Below are 14,059 nucleotides of genomic sequence, written 5' to 3' on the forward strand. Positions count from 1 at the left end.
TACCAATCTCCCATACAGCTGTAACATGGATGTCCCAATGTTTTCCTCACCACCCTGTCTGCCTGTGACGCCATTTCAAGGAACTATGTACCTGCACCCCAGCTTTTTCTGTTCCAATAGAATCTCTGCAATATGGAATTGAGTCCATCAAGTCCACACCGATCACCTAGAGAACATACCACACGCGCACACACCCTCCCCAAAATCTCTGGAGTCCTATATTTACCATGGTTAACCCATCTAGCCTGCACATCCATGGATACATTGGGCAATTTAGAATGGCTAATCCACCGAACCCGCATAGCTTTGGACTGTTGAAGGTAACCTGAGAACCCGAAGGGAACCCACGCAGACCAAGAATGCAAATTCCACACACAGTTGCTCGGGGGTAAAATTGAAATAGGGTCCTTGCACTGTGAGGCAGCAGTGCTAACCACTAAGGCACTGTGCTGCTGGGTTACTGGGTTGTTTTAGCACTATGGAAACAGAAGCAATTCCTAACCCATAACCTCCCTACCAGAAATAACACTATCCCTTGCTTGATCAAGCTTAACCCTTCTTTGCTTAACCTCAATACACTATGCTGAGCTGAACATCAAAGTAAGAGACTGCCTTTCTTTAGTGCCTTTCATCACCTCAGGATGTCTCTGGGTACTGGTGACACAGTCGTTGCAGTGCAGAAGGAAACTATTTGGCACTTGTGTCTGTGGAGCAATCTCGTCAGTCTTATTGCATAACGATATAGGAGCAGAAGGAAGCTGATCGTCCTTGGAGTCTGTTCCACATTTAATAAGGTTATGATTGATGTGATAATCATCAAGTCTTTTCTTCATAGCCCTTGATCCCCTTACTGATTAAAAATCTACTTCTATCTATTTGATTATATTTAGCGATCCAACCTTGGCAGCCCTCTCTGTGCTAAAGAATTCCACAAATGTATTAACCATTGAAGAAATTACTCCACATCCCTGTTTTAAATTGAGCTATGTACCTGCACCCTGGGTCTTTGTCTCCGTAGAATCCCAACATGTAAAATTTAGCTCATTGAGTTCACGAGTGGAAACATCCACTTCACATCTATTTTATCTATATCGTTTATCATCTTGAATACCTCACTTTGATCTCCCCTCATTTTTCTAAATTCCAGATGATAAACTGTTCAATCTCTCATCATATGACATACTTCTCATTTCTGGGATCAATCTAGTGATCAGGAGAAGCATAGCAGCAAAAACCAGGGAGGGTTTTCGGAGAAAAAAAGCTTATTTTAAAAGTCCCTCTGTCTTCCTCTAGTCAATTCCCCTGATCTCTCAACCCTTGGGCATCTATTCTTATTTACAAAATGATATTGCTTTTCTTGCTTCTGGCTTGTGTAGATTTGGATTTGGATGCCCAGCTGAATCTACCAGAACCACCCACAGCTTTCCACTCTTTGAGAATTGGCAAAGTGGCTATGTCAGGGGAGATCCCTACCCTCCCAGGCTTGCTTCAGTCAATTCCTTTTCTCCCCTTCTTCCAAAGTTCGCCAAAGCAAAATGCTCTCGTTCACTGCTGTGTGTATGTAAAAGAAAGCTCCCTTACATGACCTTCCTGTAGACTGAAATTACAAACTTTGGAGCTGTAACCCTTTCCGCTGACAATTTAGCCCTGCTGATTGAGTGCTGATCTTCCCCCTTATTCTGGGCCCGAGTAGTGTTCATTTAGGTTAGATTAGATTCCCTACAGCGTGGAAACAGGCCTTTCGGCCCAAACAGTCCACACCAACCCTCCGGGAAGCAACCCACCCAGACCCATTTCCTTCTGACTAGTGCACCTAAAACTATGGGCAATTTAGCATCGCCAATTAACCTGACCTGCACATCTTTGGACTGTGGGAGGAAACCAGTGCATCTGGAAGAAACCCGTGCAGACACGGAGAATGTGCAAATTCCACACAGGCAGTTGCCTGAGGCTGGAATTGAACCTGGGATCCTGGTGCTGGGAGGCAGCAGTACTAGCCACTGTGCCGCCCCCAAAGGAATGTGGATCATTGTGGCAATGAACGGTTTAACATATATTTTACAGCTAGGAACAATAGCTAATGATAGAGGGCCCAACATTCATTCTAACACATAACAGAGCAGCAATCATTACTGCCTGCCCGTGGAAATTTGGATTTTCAAGTTGATACTCAACCTGTTGGTCTATGTCATGAATGCACCTTCCTTGGCTGTCCAAACCTGGAGTGAAACTGGAATCCAGACTTTCTGGCAGGGGCAGGGGTACTATCCACTGCAGTGAGCTATTGTCAGTGTTCCCATTACCAGTGAATGGGAGCAGTTTTTCTTTGTCATCATTCTGTATGCCTTCAGCTACACTAACAACCGATTTAAGATCATGGTTCAAGCTTGCAATGTGGCTGATTCTACTTGCTGGAAGTTTTTATTGATTCATGGGCTATAGGTGCTCCTGAATGAGCCAGTATTTATTGCCTGTCCCTAATTGCCATTCAGAAGGTGATGGTGAGCTGCCTCCTTGATCCACTGCAGTCCATGTGCTGTGGGTTGACCCACAATGCACTTTAGGAGGGAATTCCAGGATTTTGACACAGTGACAATGAGGGAACAGTGATATGTTTCCAAGTCAGGATGGAAGACAACTAGATCTGTGACCCGATTCCGTTGTCTTTTTAGGTGGTCATCAGTTTCCTAAGGAGCCTCAGTGAATTTCTGTCGTGTATTCTGTAAATAGTGCACACTGCTGTTATAGAGCTTTGATGGTGGTGACTGAAGATTTGTGGATGTCAATCAAGCAGTCTGTTTTGCCCTGCCAGCTTATCAAGTATTGTTGGAGTTGCACCCATCCAGGTAAATGGGAAGTATTCCATCACAGTACTGATTTGTGCCTTGTAGATGGTGGACAGGCTTTGGGGAGTCAGGAACAGTATTTGACACCCCACTTCCCAACCTTTTCTTGTAGCCACTGTATTTCAATGGCTAATTCTTCCAGTTTCTGGTCAATGGTAACTTCCTGGATGTTGGCATGAGGGATTCTTTGCAGGGACTCGTTCTCAGAAACCTTGCACCATTTTTCAAATTATCTGGACACTTGGGGGCTGATATCACCTGTTGCTGTCTCAGAAGATGCCATTTAATTATAAACTCACATTTTTCAGCATTTTTCTCAAATGTCAAAGATTGAAAACATGTCATTTCCACTTAATTGGAAAAAGCACCTAACTACTTCCTTTCAACCTGGTTTATACTCCCTAGCCCCTTTGTTCAAGACGTGTAGCAGGAATAGGCCAGGTAATTACAGACCAGGTAGTTAATCAGACATCAGCGGTAGAGAATTTATTCGAAAAAATTCTGAGGGACAGGATTAATTGTGGAAAGTCAGCACAAATTTGTTAGACTAATTTATTGTCTGACTAATTTTAGAGTTTTTGGGAAGTTGTCTAAATATATTGATAGTACAGTTGATATGATTTACATGGACTTCAATAAGGCCAGTTTACAAGGTCCCACATGGAAGCCTAGTCTAAAAGGTAAGATCCCATGGGACCCAAAAGCAAGTTGATAAAATGGATCTAAAATTGGCTTGCAAATAGGCAAAAGGTTATGGAGGGTAGTTTTTGAGGTTGGTAGCCTATGATCAATGGTGTTAGGGCCTTTGCTGTTATGTAATTTAACGACTTGGATGAGAATATAGAAGTATACTTAGTAGGTTTGCAGATGACACAAAAATTGATAGTGGTATTGTTAATAGTGAAATGGCAGATGGAATTCAATCCTGATTAGTGTGAGGTGATGCATTTTCGGAAATCTAATAAGGTAAAGATGTACATGGGATCATGACCAAGAGTTATTGGTGTGTGGGTGGAACCACTTGTGATTGAAAGTTGGTGTGGAGCCCTGAATGATAACAGGGCCCAGAAGAAAAATTATGGATCCTCGCACTCTCCTATTTTCTGGTGTTTCAACCATCCCCACCCCCCTAACCTTAACCATCTGCTATCAACCACCCATGTTATTTTTCCATTTCCAAGATTCATCAAACGATTTTGCATAGAGAGGGTCTTGTTAAATGATGATTCCTACTGATGACGTCTGGATATAATTATCATTGCATATTTGTAGGATGGATCATCATCAATGTAACGATACAATGGCACATTAGTTCGTCTGTGCTCTGCAGGTGATTCCCACTGCAACTATTCAATAAACCAGGAAGTATAAATTTTGTTGTGATAACGTTTTGCAATCTTGTTAATTTGGCAGGAAAGTATTCAGTGACTGCCTGATCCCTCTCAAACATGTTCTGTAATTTACACCATATGTCCATGGTGACAGTAAATTTGTGTGTAGGGGAAAGATGCAATTGGTTTGCAACTGAGAAAAGTGCAGAAGATCCTTCCTGTTCTGTGGAAGAAGTAGAAGAATTGGGCAGAGCAATGGTAAATGGGATTTAATCCTGTTAAGTGAGAGGTGGTATATTTTGGTAGATCTGATAAGAGAAAGATGTACAGATGAATTGTAGATCTCTAGGGAGTACTGAGGGACAAATGGATGCTGATGTGCAAACCATAGATCCCTGAAGGTGTCAGCACAGGTAAACAGAGTGGTGAAGAAGGCATACTGGATACTTGCCTTCATTAGACAGGGCATAGAATATAGGAGCAAGGAAATCTTGTTACAACTCAATAAAACGTTGGTCAAGCCACAGATGGAGTACTGTGCAGTTCTGGTCACTACATGATCAGTAGGATGTGATTGCATTGGAGAGGGGACAGAGAAGATTCATCAGGATGTTGCCTGGGGTGGAAAGTCTGCACTGAGAGACTGGATAGGCTAGATTTGTTCTCCTTGGAGTAAGTTGACATGGGATCTAATTAATATACAAAATTATGACAGACACAGATCGAGTTCAGGTCATTCTGTAATAATGCACATTTCATCTATGCAAATTCGCTATAATGCAATTGACTAATTGTGGATGTCATTTGGATAAAGTGAACTTTCTACTGAATAGGTATAGTGATTTTCTATTAGCAATCATGTACAGTAGGATTTTCTATAGTGAGTTTCCACAGTGTGATTTTCTAGAGTGCGAGGTTATTATGGAACGCAACTGTCTTGTTATAGTAGAACGACCTGTAATTAAAATGCCACAGCATAGTAGGCTATGGACCAAGTGCAAGTAAATGGGTTTAGTGTAGTTTGGTTTGTTTGTCAGCATACGTAGGGTGGGCTGAACATCCTGTTTCTGTATGACTTTCTCCTACCTGGCTGAGTGATGTTGTTCAATATAATTATTTCATAGCAGGATTGTAATTGGGTTCTATTTTAACAATAGCAGGGGAGATAGAGCACATGACATCTAAGCAATGAAGTGAAATGATTGAACAATGTTAGTCTAAACTGCCAGTGAGAGGTGCTGGAGCCTGGGTATCTGTGCCAGGGACGAGTGGGCACATTCTGAAAAATTTACAATTACATCTGCATTTACTTGATCAAGAAGACACTACTTCTGAAAACAACATAATTTCAATATCACCTACAACTTCATCACACTTCAAACAGTCCTCACAAAAGCACCAAGATAAAGCCAGATAATTAACCAGAGGAAAGGGCAGTGGTTAAGTCTATTATAAGCCGTGTACAGAGTGAATCAGTAACCTAGTTTGCAATGGTCCATCACACATCGTGGGTCCTGACATTTCATCCCACAGTGCCTGCATCCATTTGCAACAATTAAACAGAAATCCAGCCATCATCCCATTCTCTTGTCACAAGAGAATTCTGAATGACTTAGGCCATCTAGCCCAACTCAACCACGTCCAAGCTAAATGAGCAGCAGTCTCCTTCCACACTATACAGATTCTACGATTTAATAAGATGACATATGAATGCAGGTTTTAGGACCAGGACTACCTGCTGACAGAAGAACTGAAGCTTGGGATAGCTGCTGCAGCAGGACAATCAGGAAAGGTTGCTGTCTAAGGCCTTTCAGCTGAGGGGCTGGAGGCCTGGCAGAATCCCTCAGGCAGTGTGCCTTATAAAAAATGTACATTGTGAACATCAACAGTATTGAAATTGTATGAGATAGCTCAGAGTGAAACATGGAGAAAAGTTTACAATGAAAATCCAATGCCTATATTGGACCAGTTTTGAGAACCCAATGGCTGTAAAGCAGTTTTGGACATGTGAAAGGTACTATGTCAATGTAGGATTTGTCTTTTTTTCATTGTCGCTGCATGCTGTAGGTGGTAAGTGAACCAATGGCCAGAACAGATTCATAGAAACTCTACAGTATTGAAGCAGGCTATTTAGCCCATTGAATCCACATCGGCCCTCTGAAGAGTGTCCTATCCAGCCCCAGTCCCCACCCTATCTCTGTAACCTTGCATTTCCCATGGCTAATCCATCTATCTTGTACATCCATGGACGTTAGGGGACAATTTAGCAATGCCAATCCACCTATTTGACTGTGAGAGGAAACTCGAGCACCCAGAGGAAACCCACACAGACAAGTTTATACACACAATGTATAAACTTCAGACAGGCAGAGTCACCTGAGGGTGGAATCAATCATCGGTTCCCTAAGGTAGCTGAGCCATCCCAGATTCTCAGGATAAATGAATCATGTGAAAATCAACTTGTGTTTGCAAAGTGCATGTAAAGAAATCATGGCATTTACAAAACAATTCAGCTGTATAGCTTACACAGCCCTTTTATTCTGACTTCTGTGGTCTTAGAAGTCGATCAATTGTTCTGGGGGTAAGGCGTAAAAGTAGAGTTGAGAATTATGGGATCATCCACAATCTCATTGAATGGTGAAGCAGGCGTGATGGGTTGAATGGCTTATTTCTGTTTCTCCCTGTTATGTTCTAGCCCACAATATGCTGTAAATGACCAAGAAATACATACCTCAGGAGAAATGATAATTGCTGACCTGAATTCTCAAAGGTGAATGATACCTGGTACAAAAAGTCAGTTTGGTCTTAAATAGACAAATTGATTGTTTACCCTGCATTCAGAAGCTGTCCTAAACTGTGAATTTACAGCTGATCCCTAAAGGTACCTTTAGCTGATCCCTAAATGGTTACCTGTTACAGTTATACTAAATAAATGTGAAATTGGAACTCTTAAAAATATTTGCTGTTTGAGGTATGAAACACGTAAAAATGCGAATAGTCAGACTCTTTCTCTCCACAGGGTGAAAGTGAGGTCTGATGGAGGGCTTTTGCCCTAAGCGTAGACTCTCCTGCTCCTCGGATGCTGCCTGACCTGTTATGCTTTTCTAGCAACATAATCTCGACTCTGTTTCTCTCCACATGCTGCCAGACCTGCTGAGATTAACCAGCACCTATTGCAAACTCACTTAAGAGGTGCCAAGAAACAGGACTATTAATACATGCCGTGTGGCAAACAAAAGGCAAATGGTGTGGTGCTGGAACATTACAGTTGGTCAGGCAGCATCTGAGGACCAGGAAAGTCGAAATTTCGAGTATAAAGTCATCATCAGGAATCGTGAAGGGGCGTGGCCCAATCTGATTGACGTGAAAGGGGCGGGTCCTGGTTTGCCGGGCAGTGGGCGGCGTGCGTCCTAATGTGATTGACGTGTGTGGGGCGTGTCCTAATGTGATTGACGTACTGGGGGCGGGCCCTCCTCGGTCACGGGTTGATGGCGACCTGGGCCTCAGGAGACCCCGGCTGTGGGAGTGAGAGCGTCCGGTGTTGGAGCTGGTTGTAGGTGTCAGAGTGAGGCTGCGTGTGCGGTCTACCTGCAGATGGTACCATGGACACCGAGAGCCGGCCGTCAGGTAGGAGCCGGTAAACTAGACACCGGAGAAACTCGGGGCCCCGCAGAATCTTACACTGATCCCTGGTTATGTGTCTGATTTCCAGCATCCTTGGTTGTTTGTTTAATTAGTGCCGGCCCGCAGTGAGGCTTAAAGGGTCTGGGGGGGAGGGTTTGCGGGTGAGGTTGAGGGGGGCGAGGCGGAACGGTCCGGGGGTGCGGTGAAGTGAATCGGTGAAGGTGAGGGATGCAATGAGGAGGCTGCAGCAGAAGGTGAAGGTGGGACAGAGATGAGTGTGTAGGATCTGATGGTAAGGCTGAGGATGATGTGTGTGGGATGGGGGGGTCAGCTGCTGAGGGTGTAGGAGTGTGATTTCAGGAGTTGAAGAGCAAATCCAAATGGTCATGTGAGTGAGAGTGTGGAGTTTGAGTCTGAGGCAGGTGAGTTTGGTGGTGGGGGGGGTAATCTCTGCCAAGGTTTGGGTGGAAATCAAGTTATTTCCCACAGCTGGAAGTCGCTGTCCTTCACCAGCAGTGTGTGGTTACCTAGAAGGGCTCTCCTCCTGCCTCTTTCCCCTGACTTCCCCTGTCTCCCCTTGCTCAGTTTTGATGTCTTGGGCTCTCCTCTTGATGTCCTGTGTGAAGTGCTTTCAGTTGTAGAATGGCTGTGTTGTGTGAAAAGTTAACATTTTGATTATGGCATTTCTGATTGTTCAGGGTATCTTGTCTCTTATTTTTCTGCGTTCTGTGTGAAGTCATCCTTGTCCTACCCCCAACTCCCATGCAGTCAGTTGATTTCAGGCATCTATTGGAAGCAGCTAAGCTCACTGGGTGAACAAAATGTTATGTTTGGATGGTAAAGGAATGAGGAGAAAGTGAAGACTGCAAATGCTGGAGATCAGAGTCAAGTGTGTGGTGCTGGAAAAGCACAGCAGGTCAGGCAGCATCCCTGGAGCAGAAGAATCAATATTTCAGATGTAAGCCCTTCATCAGGAATGAGGCCTATGGACTGGAGGGGCTGAGAAATACATGGGATGGGGATGTGGCTGGGTGGTGGGGGGAAGGTAGCTGAGAATGCAATAGGTAGAATAAGGTAGGGACAAACGTGATAGGTCAGAGAGGACAGTGGAATAGATAGATGCGAAAGACGTTGGTCAAGAGGGTGGTGCCAAGTTGGAGGCTTGGGCCTGGGAGATAGGGGAGGAGGGGAAATAAGGAAACTGGTGAAATCCACACTAATCCCGTGTGGTTGCAGGGTTCTATGGCAGAAGATGAGATGTTGTTTCTGTAGGTGTTGAGTGGTTTGGGTTTGGGGACGGTGGTGGAGGAATTAGTCTTGCAGTTGTCTCCTCCGTGTGTGTATGGATGGAGTCTGTGTACAATTGGTATTTTTCACGGGGGTATTTAGGGGGATGTATGAGTTGCATGGTCTGCCTTAATGAGGAGGACAACACACCTGAGAAACAGGAACAGGGGTCTCCAGCCTGTTCTATTCTGACTTTCTGCACCTCCATCTGTTTCTTTCTTTATCCTGATATCCTTGTCCAACAACATTGAAGGATTTGAACAGCTATTGGGGCAGTGAGCTGCGTAACAACAGCTTGCCCTTTATAAAGCATGTTTTAAAATATTGGTGCTGGAAAGCACAGCCGGTCAGGCAGCATCTGAGGAGCACGATAGTCAACGTTTCGAGCATAAGCTCTCCTTGAAATGTTGACTCTCCTCCTCAGATGCTGTCTGATCAGCTGTGCTCCTCCAGTACCACATGTTTTGACTCTGATCTGTAGCATCTGCAGTCCTCAGTTTCTCCACCTCTAAAAATACAGCAGGAACTTCCAAAGAGCCTAGTCAGAAATTCTGCGCTGAACTGCTTCAGGGCAACATTTTTTTTTAGGAGCCCTGTGTTTGAGACCTAAGCAGTGGAAGGTAGCCTTACCCAGAGTATTTTGACAAAGCAGAGCAGAATTGGAAGGCTTCTGGTTGAGTGCGAATTTTTGGCTAAGTTTAGCCAAAGTGGGAAGAAACTTTCAGCTTTTATGTATGTTTGTATTATGTGAAGAAGCTGCTGCTATTCAGAATGAATCAGCTTTCCCTTTGAGACAGGAACTTAAAGCCAAAGCAGCTTTGCACATGACCTGCAGCATGTGATTGTGTGAGGTGGTTTGCAGCTAAATTGCTGTTCTCGATTTCTTTTGTCTCTGCCTCATTATTCACATATAGTGAACAGGATGAAATCTGATAACACCTTGAGCCTATCCCATGCATCTGGAAGCCTGTTCATCCCAATATTTACTCCCTAATTTAAAACCAATTAATCCTCGAAAGATGAAACATAGGGTTGCTAATTGGGAGGATGGTATCTTAACTCATGTCCATTCTCTCCCTCAAGTATTCTTGTGGACTGAGTGACAGCAGGAAGGTCTCAGATAATTTCTTGGTCCCTGGAATTGTAGCATGCACAGCGGCTGCCAATTATTAAACTGCGCGAGTCTTCTCTTCTGGGCAGCCCATGGGGTCTGAATTCAGCAGCTTGTGCTCCACTCCTTCCCACACCAATCCACTAATTTTCATTCCACAGATATAACTGCATAACTCGAACCGCATTCCAGCACCTCATTGTCTGAGGTATGTTGGTGTCTGCTCACTCTGGTGCGCATAAAGGATCCATGTTTGGAAGAAACACACGGATGTTCTTTTCCCACGATCTACTCCAGTGTTTATCCCTCCAACAGCATCGTCAAACCAGCATAATCTGATTTTGACTGTACTGTCTTCCTTGATTCAACTACCCATCAAGAGGTACAGTGGGCAAAGGTGGTTTGCAGTCTATAGGGAATAAGAGGAGCACTGAATTTATAACGCACCTATCATGACCACCAGTGTGTCAGAAGGTTGCACAGCCAATAATGGATGTCAACTCAATGTTCCAAAGTTTGGATTTTGATTTCTAGTTCCTAAGGAAGTTGTTTTTTCATAATACTATTCCAATGCCTGTTTCTCCAAGGTTACCAATAAAATTAGGCTTTTCACTGTGCCTTATGTCCAGCTTATCACCTTAGTCATCTGGTGCAACACGAGGGACTTTGCTTCAGTGATTATGGGTATCACATTGGCTCAGTGGTTAGCACTGGTACCTCCTGGCACCAGGAACTGGGTTTGATTCCACCCTTCAGGTGACTGTCCATGTGGAATTTGAACGTTCTCCCTGTATCTGCATGGGTTTCCTCCAGTTGCTCTGGTTTCCTCCCACAATTCAAAGATGTGCAAGTTAGGTGAATTAGCCATGCAAAATTGCCCATAGTGTCCAGGGATGTGCAGGCTTGGTAGATTAGCCATGGGAAATGTAGGCTTACAGGAATAAGTTAGGAGGGTTGGGTCTGGATGGGATGATCTTCGGAGAGCTGGTGTGGACGTGATAGGCCAAATGGACTGCTGATGCACTGATATCAGTGGGCAAGAAGAGTTAGTTACATTGCTCTGGGTCTGGAGCCCTCTTGTCAGCTAAAGTGGATAAGGACAGCAGATGTCTTCCCTAAAGGACATGAATGAACCAGATGGTTTTGTTTTTAGCTAGTGATGGTGACCATAACTTCCAGTTCCAGATTTATTTATTGAATTTAAATTTCACCAGGGACTGTGATGGGATTCGAACCCTGGGACTGTCAATTCCTAATGCAGTGATATTAATGGTATATCACTATCTCCATTCATTCCCCTTGAGATTCTGCGGGTTCTTTGTATGACAGCCTGAATACAGTGACAACAGCATATTGAACATGGTGGGCTTCACAGCTGAGCTCCAGCCTTGGCCTGACTTTGTGCTCCGACTTGACGCTAAGTGCAGTCAAAAGACAGGAGATCCTGATGTCTTGTTATGTACATATTTATGATTGTTGTGGAACTGACTACATGTAATCAGGTTCTTAAATCTGTTCACGGACAGGATGTAATTTAAGATGCCTACATAGTAGGAGGGAATTTGATTACCATAATTGTTCTTGTGACTAAAAATTAATCCACAGTTTCCTCATTAGTATCGATGTGATCAACTTTAGAGTAACATGATAACTAATCAAATGTTAGCTTTAGGTATGCAGTTAATACTTGTGCCCTGTGCTAGTACAGTGTCTAAGAAAATCTTTGTGTATTATTCTTTATATTAGAGTACCCTTTTGCCTGCTTGTGTGCTTTGGCTTCCAAAATACATTATGACACAACTTGGGATGTTTGTTTGTGACGAGTATTGCTTGAGGTATCATACAGATCCCCCCTCAGTTGAAGCAAAATGTTCAGAGACACTGTATAGTTTACTTCCTTCATCTTTATTCCGGGCCCTGAAGGGAGAGAGAATGATCAACCATGTGCAAAGGGAGATGAGTTCACAGTCTTCTCTGGAACAGCAGTTTCTCAATGATCTATGTAGTAATTTTACAGGGAGGAGCATCCAGATAAGGCAATATACATATTAATTGGGTGACCGTTACAATCAGTGAGTATCAACAGTAAAGATTAATCCATCTGCTGTTACACAATGAATCACTAGTTTCACTCAACGAATATATTTCACCTTGTTAACTGACATTATATACTGAGTGCTACCTCATCTTTGTTACATGGCTCTATATAATGAATGCTTTTCCACCTTGTTAACCCATTACCCTTGCCTTCAGCAGCATCCATTGGTAACTAAGTTATTATCTGATCTGAGTCATGCTCAGCTGAACCTCTTGTTTAACAAAACTCAGAACTTAGCTCTTTCCCTGCCTGCTTATATCCTACACACATACTTATTCCCTCCTTTATTATTTCGTGATAACCACTGCATGGCACTACCAGCTTTCGTAAGACTCTGACAGCCAGTACTTAAGAAAGTTACTGATACACAACATGCAGTGATTATAACAAAAATTACTAGTCCGTTACAGTAATTAGTTTGAAGAATAGTCCCATGTGAAAAAAATTCACTAGTAAAGTTTTTAAATCCATAGTGACCACTCCATCCCCTCCAAGTTGAGTGGAAACGAGCTAGGTCTCCAAAATCTCCTTTTAGTAATGTCCAATCTGAAAGCAAAATTCAGTCTGTCTTTGTTCATCACTCCATGGAGAAATCTGATTTCTTGGATAGTGCCGGTTAAATACTTAACAAAACTGACGAGACTTCCATCCTTCCGAAGATGCTTCAAATGGAGGACACCAGTGCCTCTGAGTGTGCAGTGCAGCAGCTGCAACTGCAGGCTCAGTGAATGCAGCATTCTTTGCTGAGTCTGCTCTCGCTTTGCTGTTAAATGTAACAAAGCCAACTGGCCGTTTTGATGTTAGCTTGGTCAATGAACCATCATAACTGTAAATGATCGAAAGATAAGGTAAAGCTCAAGTGGTTTAATGTCCATAGGAAGGCCACTGACAAAAAGTCTACAGACCTTGATTGTTGTTCGCTGCTTCACTTTTCATGCTCATGACTGGGGAGCTGATTGAATCTGTTGGATCAGGTTGTGGAGGGGTGGGAGGTGGTCTGAAGATGTGCTTTACCTGTGAATGGAGAAACTCCAAGAGAGGATGTTAGCTGCTGAAAGTATCTTTGCATTTCTTCCCTCATCCCTTCCATGCCAAGTATTTATCAGTATAGACAGTCACGTATTTAACTACACTAAATCGTGTCTGCCTATTTCAACATTATTTGAATTCTTGAAGTCTGTTACTCTGTTCACTATTTATGACATTATCGAGTTTTATATAATCCATAAACTTCTAAGTTGTTAAGGCATTACAACTATAAACAACAATCAATGGTCCTAAAATCAAACCCTCAGGACACCCCATTCAGGGTTATTCAAAAATTATTTTCCTGTAACAAATTGATACCTGGCTACTGTGAAAGCTGTCAGGAAACGTATTGCAAAAATCTGGAACAGCAAGAAAACAACCATACCTCTTCAGTTGCTAAAGCACAGGAAACAGTTTCAGTTTTGATTTAAGTCCCAAATATTCATGGAAAACAAATGCTGAATATCTTAAAATATGGTGATGGGCCAGGCAAATATTTAGCATATCTCGCTAGGAAAAGGAGTGCCCCTCAAGGCATTACGGTGATTAGGGAAGGGTCTGGGAACCTAACACGTGACTCTTTTTAAAAAAAAAAGTGACATTCCAGAGATTTTACTCTAAGTTATACCAATCTAAGGGTTGTGAGGAGGATGGGCCGTAATGGAATTTTTTTAAGGATCGGGCATGACCCCCGAACAAGAGTCCTTTCTCAATGCTCCCTTATCAGAGCAAG

The 14,059-nt window shown here is 43.2% G+C and overlaps 1 protein-coding gene across 2 annotated transcripts in view; it reads left to right on the forward strand.

The window, feature by feature from the left end:
• Window positions 1–7,648: 7,648 nt before the first annotated feature.
• Window positions 7,649–14,059, forward strand: part of mcoln1a (mucolipin TRP cation channel 1a) — a 72,907-nt gene continuing 66,496 nt past the window's right edge. For both annotated transcript variants that reach the window (XM_060854932.1, XM_060854933.1), the window contains exon 1: window positions 7,649–7,804. In XM_060854932.1, coding sequence (XP_060710915.1) covers window positions 7,780–7,804 — 25 coding nt within the window. In that variant the 5' untranslated portion in view covers window positions 7,649–7,779. The remainder of the gene's footprint in view (window positions 7,805–14,059) is intronic.

Source organism: Hemiscyllium ocellatum, chromosome 45, assembly GCF_020745735.1.
Source record: "Hemiscyllium ocellatum isolate sHemOce1 chromosome 45, sHemOce1.pat.X.cur, whole genome shotgun sequence".
In the NCBI taxonomy this organism is placed as follows: Eukaryota; Metazoa; Chordata; class Chondrichthyes; order Orectolobiformes; family Hemiscylliidae; genus Hemiscyllium; species Hemiscyllium ocellatum.